The sequence below is a fragment of the Ostrea edulis genome, chromosome 9 (assembly GCF_947568905.1).
Source record: "Ostrea edulis chromosome 9, xbOstEdul1.1, whole genome shotgun sequence".
In the NCBI taxonomy this organism is placed as follows: Eukaryota; Metazoa; Mollusca; class Bivalvia; order Ostreida; family Ostreidae; genus Ostrea; species Ostrea edulis.
The window spans coordinates 57800682-57821639 of NC_079172.1; the positions used below are offsets into that span (position 1 = coordinate 57800682).

At 35.8% G+C, this 20958-nt stretch overlaps 1 protein-coding gene across 2 annotated transcripts in view; it reads left to right on the top strand.

The window, feature by feature from the left end:
• LOC125658912 (cullin-4A-like) overlaps positions 1 to 20958 on the top strand; it is a 75574-nt gene that overhangs the window by 40993 nt on the left and 13623 nt on the right. For both annotated transcript variants that reach the window (XM_056149692.1, XM_056149693.1), the window contains exons 15-19: positions 2070 to 2177; positions 5433 to 5546; positions 10033 to 10141; positions 16999 to 17072; positions 17735 to 17833. In XM_056149692.1, the coding sequence (XP_056005667.1) occupies positions 2070 to 2177; positions 5433 to 5546; positions 10033 to 10141; positions 16999 to 17072; positions 17735 to 17833 (504 nt within the window). The remainder of the gene's footprint in view (positions 1 to 2069; positions 2178 to 5432; positions 5547 to 10032; positions 10142 to 16998; positions 17073 to 17734; positions 17834 to 20958) is intronic.

Sequence of the window (20958 nt, forward strand, 5' to 3'; positions counted from 1 at the left end):
GACACTCACAATAAATGTTCTAAGATTGATAGGTTATAAGAACAATTCATATTATTACAATATTTTTTCTAGTTTTCGTTTTATAATTGTTAGCTCACCTGAGCTGAAAGCTCAAGTGAGCTTTTCTGATTGCCTGTTGTCCGTCGTCTATCCATCTGTAAACTTTTCACATTTTCGACTTCTTCTCCAGAAACAGTGGGCCAATTCCAATCAAACTTGGCCAAAAGCATCCTTGGGTGAAGGGCTTTCAAGTTTGTTCAATTGAAGAGCCATACCCCCTTAAAAGGGTAGATAATCGCAAAAATAGAGTGGGGTCATTTAAAAATCTTCTTCTCAAGAACCACTGGGCCAGAGGAGCTGAAATTTACATAAAAGCTTCCTGACATAGTGCAGATTCAAGTTTGTTAGAATCATGGCCCCTGAGGGTAGGTTGGGGCTACTATAGAGGATCAAAGTTTTACATTCAAATATATAGAGAAAATATTTAAAAATCTTCTTCTCAAGAACCACTGGGCCAGAAGAGCTTTACATGATTTATATGAAAGCTTCCTGACACGATGCAGATTCAAGTTTGTTCAAATCATGCCCCCCGGGGATAGGTTGGGGCCACTATAGGGGATCAATATTTTAAATAGGAATAAATAGAGAAAATCTCTAAAAATCTTCTTCTCAAGAACCTCTGGGTCAGAAGAACTGAGATTTACATGAAAGCTTCCTGACACAGTGCAGATTCAAGTTTGTTCAAATCATGGCACCCTGGGGTAGGTTGGGGCCACTATAGGGGATCAATATTTTAAATAGGAATAAATAGAGAAAATCTCTAGAAATCTTCTTCTCAAGAACCACTGGGCTAGAAAAATACAAATTTACATGACAGCTTCCTGACTGCAGATTCAAGTTTGTTAGAATCATGGCCCCTGAGGGTAGAATGGGGCTGCAATAGGGGATCAAAGTTTTACATACAAATGTATAGAAAAAATCTTTCTTTTTTTTATCTTCCTCTCAAGAATCACTGGGCCAGAAAAGTTTACATTTACATGAAGTCTTCCTGATATAGTGCAGATTCAAGTTTGTTAAAATCATGGCCCCCGGAGGTAGGATGGGGCTACAATAGGGAATCAAAATTCTACATACAAATATATAGAGAAAATCTTTAAAGCTGTTCTTTTCAAGAACCACTGGGCCAGAAGAGCTGACATTTACATGAAAGCTTCCTGACATAATGGAGATTCAAGTTTGTTAAAATCATGACCCCCAGAATTTGGGTAGGGCCACAATAGGGGATCAAATTTTTTCATACAAATATATTGGGGAAAGTCTTTAAAAATCTTCTTCTCTAGAACTACTAGGCTAGGAAATTACAAATTCACATGAAAACTTCCTGACATAGTGCAGATTCAAGTTAATGCAAATCATGGCCCCTGGGTGTAGGTTGGGGCCACAATAGGGGATCAAAGTTTTACATGCAAACATGGAGGGAAAAATCTTTAAATATTGGCCGAGGTGACTCAGTTAAGCGATGTGGCCCATGGGCCTCTTGTTGATTTTGATTTTAGCTTTTTTATGACTAATTGCAGAATAGACTCTTAAAATATATACTGAGAGTCAGTATAGTAAAAAGAATGGAAATTCACAATGCAGTGGGCTTAAGTGATGTTTCTTAAAGAATTCAACTGCATTAGTCATTGTAACATTGACTTAAGTTTCAGCTCAAGCTATTGATATGGAAAACTTATTTGTCTGTCCGGAGAGCTATTTTCATGACCCGGGCATCAGTGTCACACTTTAAGGTTGTATGCTACACCAGAGAAATTTGATATGGATGTTAAGTGGAGGATATACCCAACAATATTTTAAAATTGAAAACTTTCATATTTACTTTATATAATATAGTCAAAAAATGCAGTTTTAGTAGAAAGCAATCAGAAATTTTTTTTAAAACCTTGCTGGACCTACTGAGCTACTTGGGTAGGTGATGGATTTTGAAATGAATAGACAAATATTGCTGATATATCTATTTTCATCCATGTTTCATGTGAGATAAAATAATGGCATCTAATTATTTGCAGCACATGCAGCACATAGATAGCCCGGGTGGTATTGAGATGACGGTCAACATTCTAACAATGGGATACTGGCCTACCTACACTCCGATGGAGGTCCATTTACCTGCAGATGTAAGTCTTTTTCATGACTTTCTGTAAATATTTCTAAGATCCATGGTTAAAATTATTAGATCACCTGAGTAAACGCAGGTGACCGATTGCAATAGGTCTTGAGTCCGTAGTCGTGTGACATCCGTTGTGTGTCATTTTTAACTTCCTCTTGATAACTACCATTCCAATTCTTTTCAAATTTAGTATGAAGCATCTTTGGAACAAGGGGGAAATAGATTTTAGATTGCAGGACTCCTGCTCCCCAGGGGCCTTAGGGGCAGGGCAAGAACTGCCCAAAATTGACCAATTTATCTTCTAATCTAAAACCGCACAAAAACCGTTTAAGAAAAACTAAATGCATAGTGATGTAGAGCAGGAAGGCCTTTACTAAAATTGTAAATTTCATGATCATTGGGGTAGGGGTTTTGACCCCAGGATGGGTCCATACTTAGTATATAATGTTTATGTGTAAAACACTTTAATAACATCTTCTTTAGTGTTATTGATACTAAATTGAAACTAAATGGATATTTAGAGGGAGTAGATAGTCCTTCACCAAAATTGTCAATTCCATGATCCTAGGTGTAAGGGTTTGGTTTCAGGGTGGTGTCAAAATTATAATGATTTGAAGGATGTATTTAAGTTTGCTGATACTGTATAAAATCTAAATGCATAATTCGAATAGGGGAAAAGGATGTACAAAAAATGGTGAATTTCACAACCCAGGGTTTTGACTCTAGGATGAGTCCAAATTAGTCTTATCTTTTAATGTTAATGCACATATTATATTATGTAAAGTCTTTCATCGGAGGGCATTGCAATTTTAAGAACACAACTTGTTTAATACTGTTGCTGAACATTATAATTTAGCTTTTTTTCCCTAGATTTCATAGCCCTTGGGAGTAGTGATACCAGTACTCGGGTGACCGATAAGGCCTGTGGGCCTCTTGTTACTAACAAAATGACAATACTTCACTAAATAGTTTTTAGCTCACCCTGAGCTGAGGGCTCAAGTGTGTTTTTCTGATCAAAATTTGTCCATTATCTTGTCGGTGTTTCTGGTGTCATTGGCATAAAAACTTTTCACATTTTCATATTTTGGTCCAGAACCAATGGACCAATTTCAACCAAACTTGGCACAAAGCATTCTTGGGTGAAGGGGATTTAAGTTTGTTCAAATGAAGGGCCTTGTTTCCTTCAGAGGGGTGATAATCAATAGAGTGCAACAATAGAGTTGGGTCATTTAAAAATCTTCACAGGAACCACTGGGCCGAAAGAGCTGAAATTTGCATGAAAGCTTCCTGACAAAGTGGAGATTCAAGTTTGTAAAAATCATGACCCCTGGGGGTATGTTGGAGCCACAATATGGGATCAAATTTATACATGCAAATATATAAAGAAAATCTTTGAAAATTTTCTTCTCAAGAACGACTGGGCCAAAAGAGTGAAGATTTACCTGAAAGCTTTCTGATAGATTCAAATTTGCTCAGATTAAAGTAGATTCAAATTTGCTCAGATCACTGCCCCTGTGGATAGGTTGGGGCCACAATAGAGGATCAAAGTTCTACATGCATACATAGAGGAAAATCTCCTTTAGAACCACTGGGCCAATTTCAATCAAACATGGAACAAATTATCCTTGGGTGAAGGGGATTCAAGTTTGTTGAAATGAAGGCCCATGCTCCCTTCAAAGGGGCGATAATAACAAAAGTTAGGGTGGGACCATTTTAAAATCTTCTCAAGAACCACTGGGCCAGAAAAGCTGAAATTTACATGAAAGCTTCCTGACATAGTGGATATTCAAGCTTGTTAAATCATGAACCCTGGGGGTAAGGTGGGGCCACAATAGGTGGTCAAAGTTTAGATGTGAATATATAGGGAAAATCTTATTAAAAATCTTCTCAAGAAACACCAGGCCATATGAGTAGAGATTTAAGTGAAAACTTCCTAATTTAGAGTAGAACCAATGAGCCAGAAGAGCTGAAATTTATATGAAAGCTTCCTGACATAGTGCAGATTCAAGTTTGTTCAAATCATGGCCCCCGGGGGTAGATTGAGGCCACAATAGGGGATCAAAGTTTTACATAGAAATATATAGGGAAAATCTTTAAAAATCTTCTTCTCAAGAGCCAATGAGCCAGAAGGGCTGAGATTTACATGAAAGCTTCCTAACATAGTGCAGATTTAAGTTTGTTCAGATCATGGCCCCCCCGAGGGTAGGGTGGGGCCACATAAGGGAGACAAAGTTTTACATGCTGATATATAAGAAAATCTTCTTCAGAACCACTGGATCAATTTCAATCAGTTTTGAACAGATCATCCTTAGGTGAAGGGGATTCAAGTTTGTTCAAATGAAGGACCATGCCCCATTCAAAGGGGAGATAATCATAGAAATGCAAAAATAGGATAAAAAAATCTTCTTAAAAACCACTAGGTCAGAAGAGGTGAAATTTACATGAAAGCTTCCTGAAAAAGTGGAGATTAAAGTTTGTAGAAATCATGACCCTTTGGGTTAGGAAGGGGCCACAATAGGGGATAAAAGTTTTACATGTGAATGTATAGGGAACCAAACTTGGCACAAGGCCTTTGCAAAATGTGGAAGTGCGAGTTTAATTAAGTGTGCATTGGGATCATGGTAGTTTAGTGATATAACGTTCACATGCGACATAAACATAAGTGTTTCACTAAACACTTGGCATTTAGAGGTGAGAATTGCGAGTCTTTTAGATATGACTTGAAAAACAGAAGTCCTGTGTTGCAACAGGCATTGGCATGCTAAAGATCCCTCACTGCTACGACTGTAAGTGCCATGGAAAGTGGAACGTTTTAGGGACTGTTATCAAAGCTGTGTGTCTCTGTGTCTAGTTCTAGATGATAAAGCTGCAGGTTATTTAAATCTTGTGTGTGTATTTCTAGATGGTGAAGCTGCAGGTTATTTAAATCTTGTGTGTGTATTTCTAGATGGTGAAGCTGCAGGTTATTTAAATCTTGTGTGTGTATTTCTAGATGGTGAAGCTGCAGGTTATTTAAATCTTGTGTGTGTATTTCTAGATGATAAAGCTGCAGGTTATTTAAATCTTGTGTGTGTATTTCTAGATGGTGAAGCTGCAGGTTATTTAAATCTTGTGTGTGTATTTCTAGATGATAAAGCTGCAGGTTATTTAAATCTTGTGTGTGTATTTCTAGATGATAAAGCTGCAGGTTATTTAAATCTTGTGTGTGTATTTCTAGATGATAAAGCTGCAGGTTATTTAAATTATGTGTGTGTATTTCTAGATGGTGAAGCTGCAGGAGATCTTTAAGTCCTTCTTCTACAGTAAACACAGTGGTAAGAAGTTACAATGGCAGTCTACCCTGGGGCACTGTGTACTCAAAGCCAAGTTTGCAGGGGTAAATATCAACAACTACTTACCTAGAGGAAAACAAAGCAAAAAAAGTACCAGAAAAAAGTACACCAAAAAAACCATACCGAAAAGCATGCATTTTTGACTAAATTTGGAACTATACATTTGGTCAATCTAAATTTCGTAAAATAAAAAAATAAAAATACTTTTTTTGTGCTGTAAGAGAACAAATGTACACTTTTAGCATTTCTTTATTTGTTGCATAGTACATAAAAAGTATGATTGGAAATACAGAAAAAGCACAAAAATGTATTACGTTAAAAAAAGTATCCAGAGAAAAATAATTTTAAAAAGTATCCTCTTCATAAGATTAGTTTAGAAAAAGTATCATAAAAGTATACTTTTCAGTCGGTACAGAAAAAGCACAGAAATGTATAAAGTACCAAAAAAAGTACTGAAGCAAGTATAGAAAAAGTATCATAAAAGTATATTTTCAGTCAGTACAGAAAAAGCACAAAAATGTATAAAGTACCAAAAAAAAGTATACTCTGAAGCAAGTATATAAAAATTATCATAAATTAAAGTATACTTCTCAGTTGGTACAGAAAAAGCACAAAAATGTATTAAGTACAATAAAAGTATCCAGAGAAAAGTGCAAAAAGGTATACCCTTAAGCAAGTACAGAAAAAGTATACTTTTCAGTCAGTACAGAAAAAGCATGAAAATGTATTAAGTACAAAGGAGTATTCGGAGAAAATACAAAAAGTACACCCTTAAGTAAGCACAAAAAATACTTTTCAGTTGGTACTGAAAAGATTTCCAGTGAAAAGTACCAAAAAAAGTATGCTTTTAAGTTGGTATAGAAAAAGTATACTTATAGTACAAAAAAGTATGCTATAGAAGAAGGTAGAAAACAAGGCCATTATTGAAAAAAAATTTGTTTGATGTACTCTGACCCACATTTTTCAAGTATTGTTGTTTTTGAATGTCATGAAAATTAAATTTACAAATTTACTGATGTTTTCATTAAACACATATAACGCTGCCAGACAGAGTTTAGAACATTCATTTTGTGCACATTGTATATAAAACACGTAAATCTTCCAATGTCTCCTGAAATTTTCTCAGGATGTTTTGTATTCGTCATGGATGAGGAACTCTACAGTTGATAATAAATAAATTAACACCCCTTTTTATTACCATTGATCAATCGATTCTTCTATTTGTGATTTGACATTCATAATAGTAATCACTTAAACACTTTAATGTGATCCATGAATATCCAAGTGAATTGCATGATGACGGCAATTTACTATAAATTTTAATATTGCCCATCATAATTTGATTTTTAATGTCGACTTCCCAGCATCGTTCAATTTGTTGTGACGATCATGTTCCATTCGTGTGTCTCAGTTTAAGAGTGAAGTAAAAGTGCCTTTCACCTATTGAATTGCCATAATACATTTAAATAATCCCATATCAAAATAATATGCATGCTTTTTCAGAAATATAGACCATCAACTTAAACGCAGACTCGTGGTCAGCCATAATTTTGGTGTGCTATCCCACATGATTTTTTATTTAAGGGCTATTCCAGCAAAAAACGTATGAGGGGAGGGAAGGCAGTTGATATTTTTTTGGATGGGTGGTGGTTATTTGGGAAAATGTATCTGTATGGGTAGTGGTGAGTTTGGAAAATGTGTTTGTATGGGTGGTTGTCTTCTGGGTTGAAAAAAACTATGGGTGCTTGTGAATTATGATAAAAATGAAGACATTACAGAGTCTGTATCATGTTGTGTTTCTTATATTATAAAAGAAGAGGAAGAAGAAAAGCGGATCCATCCTACATTATGTTAAAAAAAATGATTGCTAAATGGGCAGATAACTATTCAAAGTAAATATTTCAGTGTGTGTAGAAATGACAACAATATTAAATGAATAAATGTAAACGAAATGTTTTCTGTTGGAGTGACATGTTAGAAGTAACACCATCTCCAGATATGATCTATTAAGGGATATTTTTAGTGAACTCGGAAGGGAACGAGAAGAAAATAATGTACGAGTTAACTAAGAAGTTGCAGCCATAAACCCACCGAAACACGCTTCCACATTTTTATCAGCCGATGGCTTTGGCAATTAATGTCAGGTCTTTCAAGATAATAATGATATCCACATTCATGTAAAAAAAAAAAAATTTAAAAAATGTCCGAATTTTCTCGGAACGTTGTGATGTGCCACACGTGTCTGAAACATCAACATGTACAACCTGTTTTAACACATAGGCCTATGTCACGGCCAAGGCTTGAACCTACAACACTGCTAAAAGACCAAATGCTAAACACTAGACCACTACGGTATTGTAATAATTTTGGTATGAGCAAACCTCTGTCAACGATTAAAATCAACATGCTTAGGATGACATTACAGGTTTAGTTTGGCTTGAGAATGGATCACAAATTACAATATCAACGTTTGAATATTTATTCACATTTAGTTAATGTAGTCAAAATTCATTTAGATTCGGGTAATTTGTTCATATTCATCACCAAAAATTCTGGCTTATCTGGAAAATAGTTGCATGCACATAGGATTAAGACCAATATGAACTTGTTGAAACTAAACTCTACCTTTAAAGGAAAATCTTGTTATAAAGGTGATTTCAGTATTGAATTCTTAATTTTATTTGTATGGGTAGTGGTGGCAGGGGAGAATCTAGTTGTATGGGTGGTGGTAGCAGAGGAAAATTTAATTGTATGGGTGGCTGTCTGAAAGATAAAGTGCCTTCCCTCCCCCCATATTTTTTTTACTGGAATAGCCCTAAGTAACATGGCTCTCTAACTTTTGTACACAAATACGATCAAGCCTCGATGGGGGTGTTTGTAGCTTCTTGCTCTATCTTGTTTGTAGATAATGTGATAATTTGGAGCAGTGATGCGGTGTATTTGATTGTTTATGTAGAAAAGAGTTTGAAAAGTTCCCGGATTAACATATGGTCATCAAAGTGAAAGTTGAACTGAAAGACGCCCAAAGGACATTTTGATAATAAAAATTCCGTATAACAACTAGTCCAAATAAAAAAAAAAATGGCATCAAGTTTAAAACTAATTTGAAGAATGTCTACTTTCCAGGCAGCAAACCAAAAAAATTTAAATTTCCAAGTGCGGAAAAAATGATTGGGTCGGAGCAAATTTCATGGGTCGGTCAGAGTACATCAAACAAATCAATATTTATTTTAAGCCCAAGATGTGTTTCTGAAACACTGATCCCCCCCCCCCCCCCCACACACACACACAGAGAAATACAACAGTGGTACTACAAGACATTTGGGGGGGGGTGTTAAAAAAAATTTACTTGTTTGTTTTTTGGCTTGGTTTTTTTTTTTTTTTTTTTTTTTTTTTTTTGGTTGTTGAATTCCAAAAATAAACTAGGTTAGTGGTCAATGTCAACAAATCAGGTATCATTGAAAAAGTCTTCACAAGAAAGCTCACTGGACCCAAAAGTATTCAATTGTAAATTGCTGAAATCTATGGAATTGCAGGAAATTCTAATTATAACAATTCATTCTTGATATTAAGGACAACCAGAGAATTTCATTTTACAATGGCCTTAAAATTCTCGACAAGCAAGAAATACTGGATTTAGGGTACTTCTGCCCAAACCTCAAAATCCTAAATCGTAGGAGGAATTCATATCAGCTTTAAGATATCTTTCTTAGCAAATGAAAGGTGAAGATAATGAAAAGTGATCAATCTCATAACTCCTGTAAGGAATACAAAATAGAGAGTTAGACAAAGACGAACCCCTGGACTTATTAGTAGTGGGACCAAGTGCCTAAGAGGAGTAAGCATCCCCAGTCGACTGGTCACATCCGTCGTGAGCCCTATATCTTGATAAGGTAAACAAAGTAATCCGTAGTCAAAATCAATGTGCCAAGAACAGCCTAACAATTAGTATGAAACATGTCTGACAGCATTTGACCCAATGATAGGTTGTATTGGCAAACTAGATCATTATAACGACCATAGAATTTGCGACTTTAAACGAGACTGTTGAAATTCTTGTAACATCAACTTGTATGTCAGTAACCTGGTTCAATTTAAAAACTAATCATACACAGAACAAGCTCTTGCGTATCAAATCAGCCGTGAAATATAAACACCATATGCAGGTGATCAGTGATGATGGAATATTGCTACATAAATATGGGAAGTTGACAATGGAGAATCTGAAATCTTCCTGTTTGTCATAAAGTTGAATTTTTAGTTTTGCCGTTTTAAAATATTCATTTTCGATAAAATATCTAAGTATGAAGCAGAGGTGGAGGACTGTGGTGTCTTTTATTTTGAGTTCACAGGGATATATCGAATTGACAGAGGAATGAAAATGATTATTGTTAATAGATAAAATATCGTTGATAAATGTTGAGTTGAAGGCCATTGCAAGATGTAAAACCGTTACATGAATGTACTCTATGTTACCATTATTTATTTATTCAAATTTCAAATAAGATTGATGTTGATTTATTCACACAGGGAGAGAAAAAGGAACTTCAAGTATCCTTGTTCCAAACCCTCTGTCTGTTGTTGTTCAATGATGGTGATGAGTTTTCTTTTGAGGAAATCAAGACAGCCACTGCTGTTGGTCAGTATTTTTATGGATTTTCATTGACTGATAATTATATTGAATTTATCAAGTTATTAACTACACAAGACTGAATTATGCACTGCCAATTTTCAATCCCTGATACATGCTACATATTTATTTCATGCTCCCCAAAACATTTTGCGGGAGCATATAGTCGCTGTCGTGTCTGTGCTCTTACCTCCTAAACCTTTCATCCGAAATTGGTCAAAATTGATCAACAAATGTTTATTAACTTTTGGACCAAGGTCTCTGAAGGTCATTTTGGAAAGATCAAGGTCACTCAGAACATTTGAAAGTTCCTTATTATACCCCATGCAACAAAGTTGTAATAATGTTTTGACCTGTTCGTCCGTCAGTCAGTCCATCAGTCCCTTTCTTGTCAACACAACATAGTGCAGATTCAAGTTTGTTAAAATCATTACCCCTGGGGGTAGGATGGGGCCACAATAGGGGATCAAAGTTTTACATGCAAATATACAGGTAAAATCTTCTTCTCAAGAACCACTGGGTCAATCTAATTAAATTCAGATCCTATAATATGCTTACAATCGTCAGAGTATACAGCGCAGATCTAAGAAATCTGATTTTAATTAGATTGCCACTGGGCCAGGAAGGTAGAAATTTGCAAGAAAGCTTTCTGACAGTGCAGGTTCAAGTTTGTTAAAATCATGGCCCCCGGGGTAGGATGGGGCCACAATTGGCGATCAAAGTTTTACATACAAATATATAGGGGAAAATCTTCTGACGAATCACTGGGTCAAAAAAGTTTATATTTACACAAAAGGTCCCATAGTGCAAATTTAAGTTTGTTAAAATCATGGCGCACGGGGGGGGGGGGGGGGGGGGGGGGGGTTTAGGATGGGGCCACAATGAGGGATTAAAGTTTTACATACAAATATTTAGAGAAAATCTTTAAAAATCTCAATGGTTCATTGAGCCAAAGAAGTTTACATTTACATGAAAGGTTACGGACATAAGGCAGATTCAAGTTTGTAAAAATCATGGCCCCCAGGGGTAGGTTGGAGCCACAATAGGGAAGTTTTACATGCGAATATATAGGGAAAATCTTCAAATATGGGGGCAGGGTAACTCAGGTGAGCGTTTTGGCCCATGGAACTCTTGTTTATCCTTCCCAGGCCCTGCTATATCCAACTTGTAGGCTTGTCCTAAGAAGATAAGTATTTTTGAACAGCATAATATGTAGTATTTTTTAAACAACTCGGTACGCTTATGATTATCATGATTAACTTAGACTGACATATTATATTATTCATGTATTGTAATATTATGCATAAAGTACAAGTATTTTCAAATTTTAATGATTTTATTTATTTCAAGTGTATATTATTGAAATTGATTTGTTGAGAAAATGGATAAATAGCAGCACATTTCTCAAAATATCATTTTAAACAGAGGGGAAAACATTAGATCATTTATTATACCCCCCGCAACAAGTTGTGGGGGGGGGGATACTGGAATCAGGTTGTCCGTCTGTCTGTCTGTCTGTCCGTCCGTCCGTCCGTCTGTAGACGCAATGGTTTCCGGGCTCTAAAGCGTTATCCTTTCTACCTACAGTCACCATATCATACATATGGACTACCCATGGGATGAAGATGTTCCCTATTGATTTTGGGGTCAAAAGGTCAAAGGTCATGCACACTGGACATCGAAGTAGCAATATGGTTCTGTTTGTCATGCCATTTGTTTTTTACACTCAGAAAAGAGGTAGTTTATACCTATTACCAACACCCTTTGGGAGATTGGGGTAAGCGGGGGGTATTCTTAGTGAGCATTGCTCACAGTACCTCTTGTTTGAAATTGTCAAGTAATTCTTGCAAAAAGTTTAATCAACTTAAGTGGGTCAATGGCAAATCCCTCCAAAATAACCTAGGGCAGACAAGTTCAAATTTACATGGCAGCCTTCTGACATAGTACAGATTTGAGTTTGTTAAAATCATGGCCCTTGGGGGTTGGTTGGGGCCACGATAGGAGATCAAATTTTATGTGCGACTATGCAGGGAAAATCTTGAAGCATGAGCCAAGGTGACTGGTGAGCAATGTGGCCTCGTTTTCACAAGGGACCTTAGCTTTATAATTGGAAAAAATCATTGACATTTTTATCAAATTGGGAAAAATCAGTATCATTGTAATTAAATTTAATTGATGTGTAAAATACAGTATATTAATTAACTAACATCATTTATTCAATCAATTTGCTATAGAAATACAGACCCTGAAACGTGCTACTACATCTTAAAAACGAACCGAACCGTTCCGTGCAAGAAACGAACCGTACCATTCAAGAAACGTACCGTACCGTGCTAAAAACGAACCGTACCGTTCAAGAAACGTACCATCCCGTTCAAGAAACGAACCGTATCGTTCAAAAAGCGTACCGTACCGTGCAGAAAGCGTGCAGGATAATATTATGCAAACCCCGCCCCCAAAAGCCCGAAAGCGTACCGTGCAGAAAGCGTGCAATTTATGTCACGTGACCCACTTTTTCAGCCACAGTATATTATTTTCACAATGGCGCCCGATGGGAAAGGAGGTCGTAGACTATCGCTGGCTATTCGAAGCATTATCCTCAAACATCACGAAGCTGGGTTATCAACTGTGAAAATCACCGAGATGCTTAAAACAAAGTACGATTTCAAAACTACGCGGCAAAGTGTTAGAAGATTTCTAATTCGCTATGAGACGAATGGTTGTCTACGTGACCAAAGGTTTGTTTATTTCATTATAGTACACACGTTTATACGAAGTCAAAGCATTCAGGCCACGCCCACCTCATTAATAAAACGTGCAAACCGTTCACAAAGCATGCAGCTATTTTTAGCAAACCATACCGTGCAAGAAGCGAACCGTACCGTTCAAGAAGCGTACCGCACCGTGCAAGAAACGAACCGTACCATTCAAGAAACGAACCGTACCGTTCAGAAAACAAACCGTACCGTTCATAAAGCGTACCGAACCGTACCGTGCAACTGGTGTAGTAGCACGTTTCAGGGTCTGTATAACGCTGTTAGATTTCTACATTTGTAACTTTCTCTTGCTCAACACTTTAAAGTTACATATGTAGTAATTAATCTCTCTAAAATTTCATATGATAGGTCTATTTGAACCTACACCACACAAGGTCTTTAGAAAAATACTCGGCATAACAGAAGTTTTTAGCTCAAGTGAGCTTTTCCGATCGCCTGTTGTCCATCAGCTGTCTGTCTGTCTGTCCGTCTGTGAACTTTTCACATTTTCGACTTCTTCTCCAGAACCAGTGGGCCAATTCCAACCAATCTTGGCCAAAAGCATCCTTGGGTGAAGGGCTTTTAAGTTTGTTCAAATGAAGGGCCATGCTCCTTTCTAAGGAGAGATAATTACAAAAATGCAAAAATAAGGTGGAAAAATAGGTTGGGGTCATTTAAAAATCTTCTTCTCAAGAACCACTGAACCAGAGGAGCTGAAATTTACATGAAAACTTCCTGACATAGTGCAGATTCAAAACTGTTCAAATCATGGCCCCTGGGGGTAGGTTGGGACCACAATAGGGGATCAAATTTTTTACATACAAATGTATAGGGAAAATCTTTAAAAATCTTCTCCAGAACCACTGGGCTAGGAAAGTACAAATTTACATGAAAGCTTCCTGACATAGTGCAGGTTCAAATTTGTTAAAATTATGACCCCCTAGGTTGAGATGGGGCCACAATAGGGGATCAAAGTTTTACAAACAGATGTATAGGGAAAATCTTTTAAAATCGTCTTCTCAAGAACTACCGGCCTAGGAAAGTACAAATTTACATGAAAGCTTCCTGACATAGTGCAAATTTAAGTTTGTTAAAATCATGGCCCCTGGGGGTAGGATGGGGCCACAATAGGGGATCAAAGTTTTATATACAAGTATATAGAGAAAATCTTCTGTTCAAGAACCATTGGGCCATAAAAGTTTATATTTTCATGGAAGCTTTCTGACACTGCAGATTCAAAATTTTAAAAATCATGGCCCCTAGGGGTAGATTAGGGCCACAATAGGGATCAACATTTTACATGCGAATATATAGGAAAAATCTTTAAATATGTTCCAAGGTGACTCAGGTGAGCGATGTGGCCCCATGGGCTTCTTGTTTCCATTTTCCTTTGGACGGTCTCTTAATACAGGTTTGACTATACTTAATCAGGTCTGATAGAGACATGTCATCTTCAGAAATGATGATAAGATGTTGGGATCTACAAATTAGTATCAATGTCAAATGATTCTATTGACCTAACCTTGACCTCTGACCCCGAATCTAAAACTCATATAACTTTAGAACTGCAATCGATAGAGACATGGGACCTTCAGAAATGATAAAAGGAAGAGAGGACCTACCAACTAGTATCAAGGGCAAGTGACTCCAGTGACCTCTGATCTTAGATCATAAACCTAGTGTTATTTAAGAACCAGGTCTGATAGAGACATGGGATATTCAGAAAGTATGATAGGATCTACAAATTAGTATAAAGGTCAAGTGATTCCAGTGACCTTGACCTCTGACCTTGAACATACAAATTCATATAATTTTAGAACTGGAATTGATAGAGACATGGAATTTTCAGAAATGATAAAATGATGTTGTGACTTTCAAAGTGGTATCTCCAGTGACCTTCATTATAGAAAGTTGTATTACTTTACAACCAGGACTGATAGAGACATGCTATCATAAAAAAAATGATGAGAGGATGTTGAGACCTACAAACTAGGATCAAGGTCAAGTGATGCCAGTGTTACTGAAGAAAAATAATGGATATTTGAAAATTTTCAAAACTAAGGTCTTTGTGATCTAGAGTTTTTAAATGAAGTTGGCATTGAGGAAAATAGTAGTACTAAGAAAAAGCCCACTTTTATGCAGTCAGTACTTCGTTTGGGAGAGTTTATAATTGGTAGATTATAATCCTACACAATCAGTCTTTTAATACATGTACTTACCAACCTACTTTCTTCGCTTGGAATTAACAAATCCTGCACTATACCAATCACGGTCCCCACAAGTGGCATTGTACATTGTGGATATAAGGCCTCTTGTTTCATTTTCTTTGTCACAACATTAGGCCAACGACAAAAATTGTTGAGTTTCCGCTAACGTTCCAGAAAAAAATAGGGTGGGTAGGTAGGAAATAAATTTTATTTATTTTTTAAATTTTATTTTTTCAAAGTAAACAAAAACATTGTAAACTCTAACAAGTTAAATGTTCTATTGAATTTTATACTAGTCTTTCAAAATAAAATTTTGCTGAAATTGCATTGCAAATAAACTTTCAATCTTAACATTTCACCCGTTATTGGCTGAGGATTATTTTCAGATGTTTTATAAGAAACAATATTTTTCAATGAAACATATCTAGCATAAAACACAAAACTCCTTTATGCCACTATGCTATACAAGTACCAGATATATTGTTTCTACATTTAGATTGGTTGTCATAGGAATACTACTATTGGATATGTTTGACAGGAAAATAATGTGATGGTTTTGAAAAAAAATATTAAATCATCACCAAAATATCAACATCATTAACATCTTTTAAGTTTATTAATACATTTCCGAATGTATTTTCAAATGTATGTTCACAATCTAAATGGAACAAGGGTAGGAAGACAGTCTGGGCAGATCCACTTATCCTAATGGGATCCAACTCTCTTCCAGCTAAAACATTTTACCAGATATAAATTTTTATTTCAAAAAAAGTCTGCACATCTTTTTTTCCTCTCGGCTATCAACAACTCGGATGCATTCACTACTTTATTTGCAGCCTTTTTCATGGTGTTTTCAGTTAGAAATGCAGCAGAAACTATGGATGTGCATACAAATTTGACAGACTAGACATTCATGTCTGTCACTGCATCATGACCTCCATATAAAACTAGGGTCCCCGTGTGTATACAGTAATGCCCACTGAAGCAATAACATAAGACAGTGCATGGCTATAAATAGGCACCGTCTAAAAACAGCATAGGAGTTGGCAATTTTAACAAAGTCTTGTATGAAAACATGACACTTGGCAGAGTTTCTCGACCGTCTGTTAACCTCAGTTGTCAAATCACTGTTGCGTGAGGCACGCATGGAGGTACTAGGTCAACCATCATGCCATGCTATTAGTTGCAAACATTATCAATGTTGTTTAAACGCTTGACACAATACCATGGAATTTTGTACATCGTCAAAGTGTTTGAATGACTTCATCTCAATGTCTAACTAAAACGAAAACCAAGAACCGGGAATATATTTTTTCCGGGAAAATGAAGATATTTTTTTTAAATATTGAAAAAAAATTCTAGGGTCGGGGCTATAATTTAGGGTCAGTCGGGTTAGCAGAAACACAACACATTTATCAGTGGCCTTAGATGTTCTATATAAGAAAATTCTCTTTCTACAATAGCTGTTGAAGATGTAGAATAATCATAGCTAGATTGTAAAGGTGAAACTCAAGATAAAAACACTTCTTCAGAACATCATCCGGGGAAATCCTTTTGAATTGTACATGTCACATGATTTCAAAAGTGAAACCATGCACTTGTGTTTGTCTTGTATATGCATTAACACATCACCTGTTTCATTATTCATGACTGAAAATAATAGCGTTCAATTTTCGAGAAGTCGTGTGTGAGAAAAATTCAATTTAACAGAAGTAGCAATGCGAACTCCATACAGTTCATTGGGGGGAAAACTTACTTCAATTTGGAAATTTGAGAGTGGACTGGACTGATATTTGGACCTAAATTGGACATTAGTCCTAACTGAGACAGCTAGCCCTCTCTTGAATCATCAGTCTCTGATAGTGAACTATTGATTTGCAAAAATTGTGATTATCGTTCACAGAGGAAGGCGAATTGAAGAGAACTTTGCAATCCCTTGCTTGTGGCAAAGCTAGGGTCCTCATTAAAAACCCAAAGGTATTACATTTAATTTTTACTGTACTTTATCCAATGATACATTGTTTCTTTTGAGAAATGGAAAAATTGTCATAATTACAAATGTGATGTTCAGCTTATGTTGTTTGAAATGTCATGCTTTAAACATGCAACATCAATTCATTTTTACTTTTTATTAAACATTTTGAAATGGTGATTTGAAGTTCATGGCAAATTTAATGAACATGTACATGTCATTTCTATGTAAACAAATTATTATTGAAAAATTGTGTAGTTTAAGGTGGCTCACTACATCCAGAAATAGTTTCTCAAATCAGTACGAATTGATTTAATTGTAAAAGATATGATGATATACAATAAGTATATATGCCAAAAAGTCAAAAAATATACAAATTTTGATAAACACATGATTTTCAAAAAAAATATTTCAACACATATAAACAAAAGACTCTGGGAGATTTGAACTCAAGATCTGTGGTTCAGCAGACCAATGCTTTAACTACTGAGCTACGATGATAGACAAACAAATCGATCGATACAAATCATTTCACAAAACATTAAAATTGCCATCTTGTGATGTGTGTCGTACAGAGTATAAGCTTCAGTGTAGTGAGCTACCTTAAAAAACTGTCTTTTTTTTAAATATTTTTATTTTATTTCTATTTTTTTATACTTTTTTCAAGGGCAAAGATGTTGAGAATGGTGACAAATTCTTGTTTAATGGTGGCTTTAAGCATAAGCTTTGCCGCATCAAGATAAACCAAATACAGTTGAAAGAGACAGTAAGTTGTTATATTTTTCAAGAATTTTTATGCTCCCTGAAAAATTTTGTGGGAGCAAATAGTAGTTGTTGTGTCTGTCTATCCATCCAAGCTCATATCTCATAATCCTTTCATCAAAAACTGATATAATTGATCAAAATGTTCTTTGAGACAAGGACTTGTGGATCAAGGTCTCGCAAGGTCATTTTGGAAAGGTAAAGGTCACTCAGAGCATAAAAATTCCTCATTTCAACAGTTTTTATACGACCCTCTTTAGATGGGAAATATTAATGCTATATGCTGTCTGTCCAGCTGGCTGTCCGAGGTAATGTTTTCCGGACTTTTTTCCATATTGGATGCATGTACAGCTTTTAAATTTGGTCACAACTTCTCCCTCAAGAAGCATAAGAATGAGTTTGCTTTTCAGCGGGATTGGTGCACTGTGTCCTACTAATATTGGAGGAATACAAGTTCAGTTTGCATATCAGCTGGATTGGTTCATCCGTCGGTGACCTACTTTAGGGCTTAAAGTAGGTCAAACAGTTTTCCGGATTTTTAAAATTATTTTTTTTAACATTTCAATTTGATTGGTGCTCTGTGACATAATTTGGACTAAAACTACATGTAGGTCAAAAAGTTTCATTATGGATACAGATATTGCAACTTCCCTCTCAGAGAAAACATAATCAGTTTACATGTCATATCGATTGGTGCACCATGCACTATTAGGGTAGAGTGATCAAGAGTCGGACACGATCTAAAGTCAATGAATCAATTTGATCTTGAGTCGGACAGTAGAATTTTGCTATATGATACAAAGTCGGACACTGGCTAACTTTAAATCAACATTAAAAATCCCATGGAAATTTATTTGGAGAATACATAAGGCCCATTTATAATGTAGAAATATATCTTACTTTGCATGTAAAAATGAATATGTACTAACTTCACATGTAAATATAATAGGAAATGAATGTCAAATAAGTAACCACCCCCCCACCCCCCACCCCCCCTGACTCTACCTGTCTGGTTGGTACAACTCGATTCATTACACCTGATTTTAGATAATTCATGACTGGACTTATTTGTTTTAAAATCAAGTACTACACCTTTCTGTGTTAACAATTTTAATGAGTTCACAAAAAGTATACATAAAATATTTGTCAGTAGCATACAATATTCTATACAACCTGGAATAAGTTACCTGCCTGTATAATTAGTAAATTATGAGTGTCCGACTTAATATCAAATGTGTCTGACATATGAACGAATTTCAGTGTTGGAAGTTTATCAAATCTGAATGCATTATGATGTTAAATACCAGGGTGATCCAAGCAACAAATAGTAAATAATTTCGAGCTTTTTCGAGCAACACCAAATACCAGAGGAGAAACAGTCGAAATAAATCTGCATACAAAAAGGAAAGAGAAGGGGTTGACTCATGATCACTCTACCCTACACTTTAAGGCTTTTCTATTAAGAATGTTGATATCAATTCAAAGTGCATACTGTACTTGCAGGTTGAATTTCACTGTCCGACAGGCCCATGTTGTACTGTTTGCGGTACTCTTGTTTAAGTATGTCTTGAACAGATGGTGAATATTTTGTGTAATCAACTCCTATCACATCTGTACAGTTGTTATGGACACATTGAAGATGTGCATGTGTCTTTTTGAAAGTGATCATGTAGTTGATTTGGTCATTTTTATGCTCCCCGAAAAATTTCAGGGGAGCATATAGTCGCCGTCATGAGACATCTGTCTCTCTGTCCGTCCAAGCTCATATTTCCTAAACCTTTCATCAGAAAATGATATAATTGATCAGCAATGTTCCTTGAGACAAGGACTTTTGGACCAAGGTCCTTCAAGGTCATATTGGAAAGGTCAAGGTCACTCAGAACATATAAAAGTTTCTTATTTCAACTGTTTGATTTTAAAGTTTCCATCTCCTAAACCTTTCATCAGAAATTTATCATAATTGATCACAAATATTCCTTAACACAGGGACTCTTGGACCAAGGTCATTTTGGAAAGGTCAAGGTCACTCAACACATATACCTTAGATAAATTTAAAGTTGTTTATTTCAACAGTTTTTGAAAAGGGATTGATCATATTTCACACAAATAAGTGATAGCAAATTGCTTATAGACAAAGGTCACCTTTTGTAAAGTTCAAGGTCACTCAGAACATACACCTTATGTTTGGGAAAAAAATCCTTCATTTCAACAATATATCAACAATTATTGATCGTTTGGACCAAGGTCTCCTTAAGGTCATTTTGGAAAGGTCAAGGTCACTCAGGATACACCTTATGTATTTCAACAGTTTTGGAACAGGTATTGATCATATATCACACAAATATAAATAGGGAAATTACTTTCAGACAAAGGTCACTCAAGGTCATTTTTTTTATTTCAACAATATTTCAACAGTTATTGATCATTTGTCATATGAAATAGTTCAATGCATTTTGGGGAGCATCCATCAGTTTTTCTGATATTCTTGTTTAAGCAAGTCTTGAATAGATGGTACTTATTTTGTGGAATCATCTCCTCTCACAACTTCACTGTCCTAAAACTTTGTATAGTTGTTATGGATATGCATATGTGTTTTTATGCCCCCAAGATCGAAGACCGGGGGGCATATTGTTTTTGTCCTGTCTGTCATTCTGTTTGAAACTTTAACCTAGATAATAACTTTTGAATAGTAAGTGCTAGAGCTTTGATATTTCACATGAGTATTCCTTGTGACAAGACCTTTTTGTGGGTACCAACATTTTTTACCCTGTGACCTTGACTTTGGAATTTGACTTACCTTTTGAAAACTTTAACCTTGCTAATAACTTTTGAACAATAAGTGTTAGAGCTTTGATATTTCACATGAGTATTCCTTGTGACAAGACCGTTCTGAGGGTTTTTTACCTTTTGACCTTGGAGTTTGACCTAATTTTTCCTCAGAACCACTGGTCGAATTTCAAATATATGGTATGATGCAGTGTGTCTGTGTGTCTCTTAGTTGATCTATCTGCATCTTGTAGAATAGTTTTAAGGTTGGGATAATCAAACCTGGTATGCTTGTTCCCCATGGAGATGGAGGAAGATACCTGCTATTCTCCAAGGCTAAAGGTCAAGATTATACTTTCATGG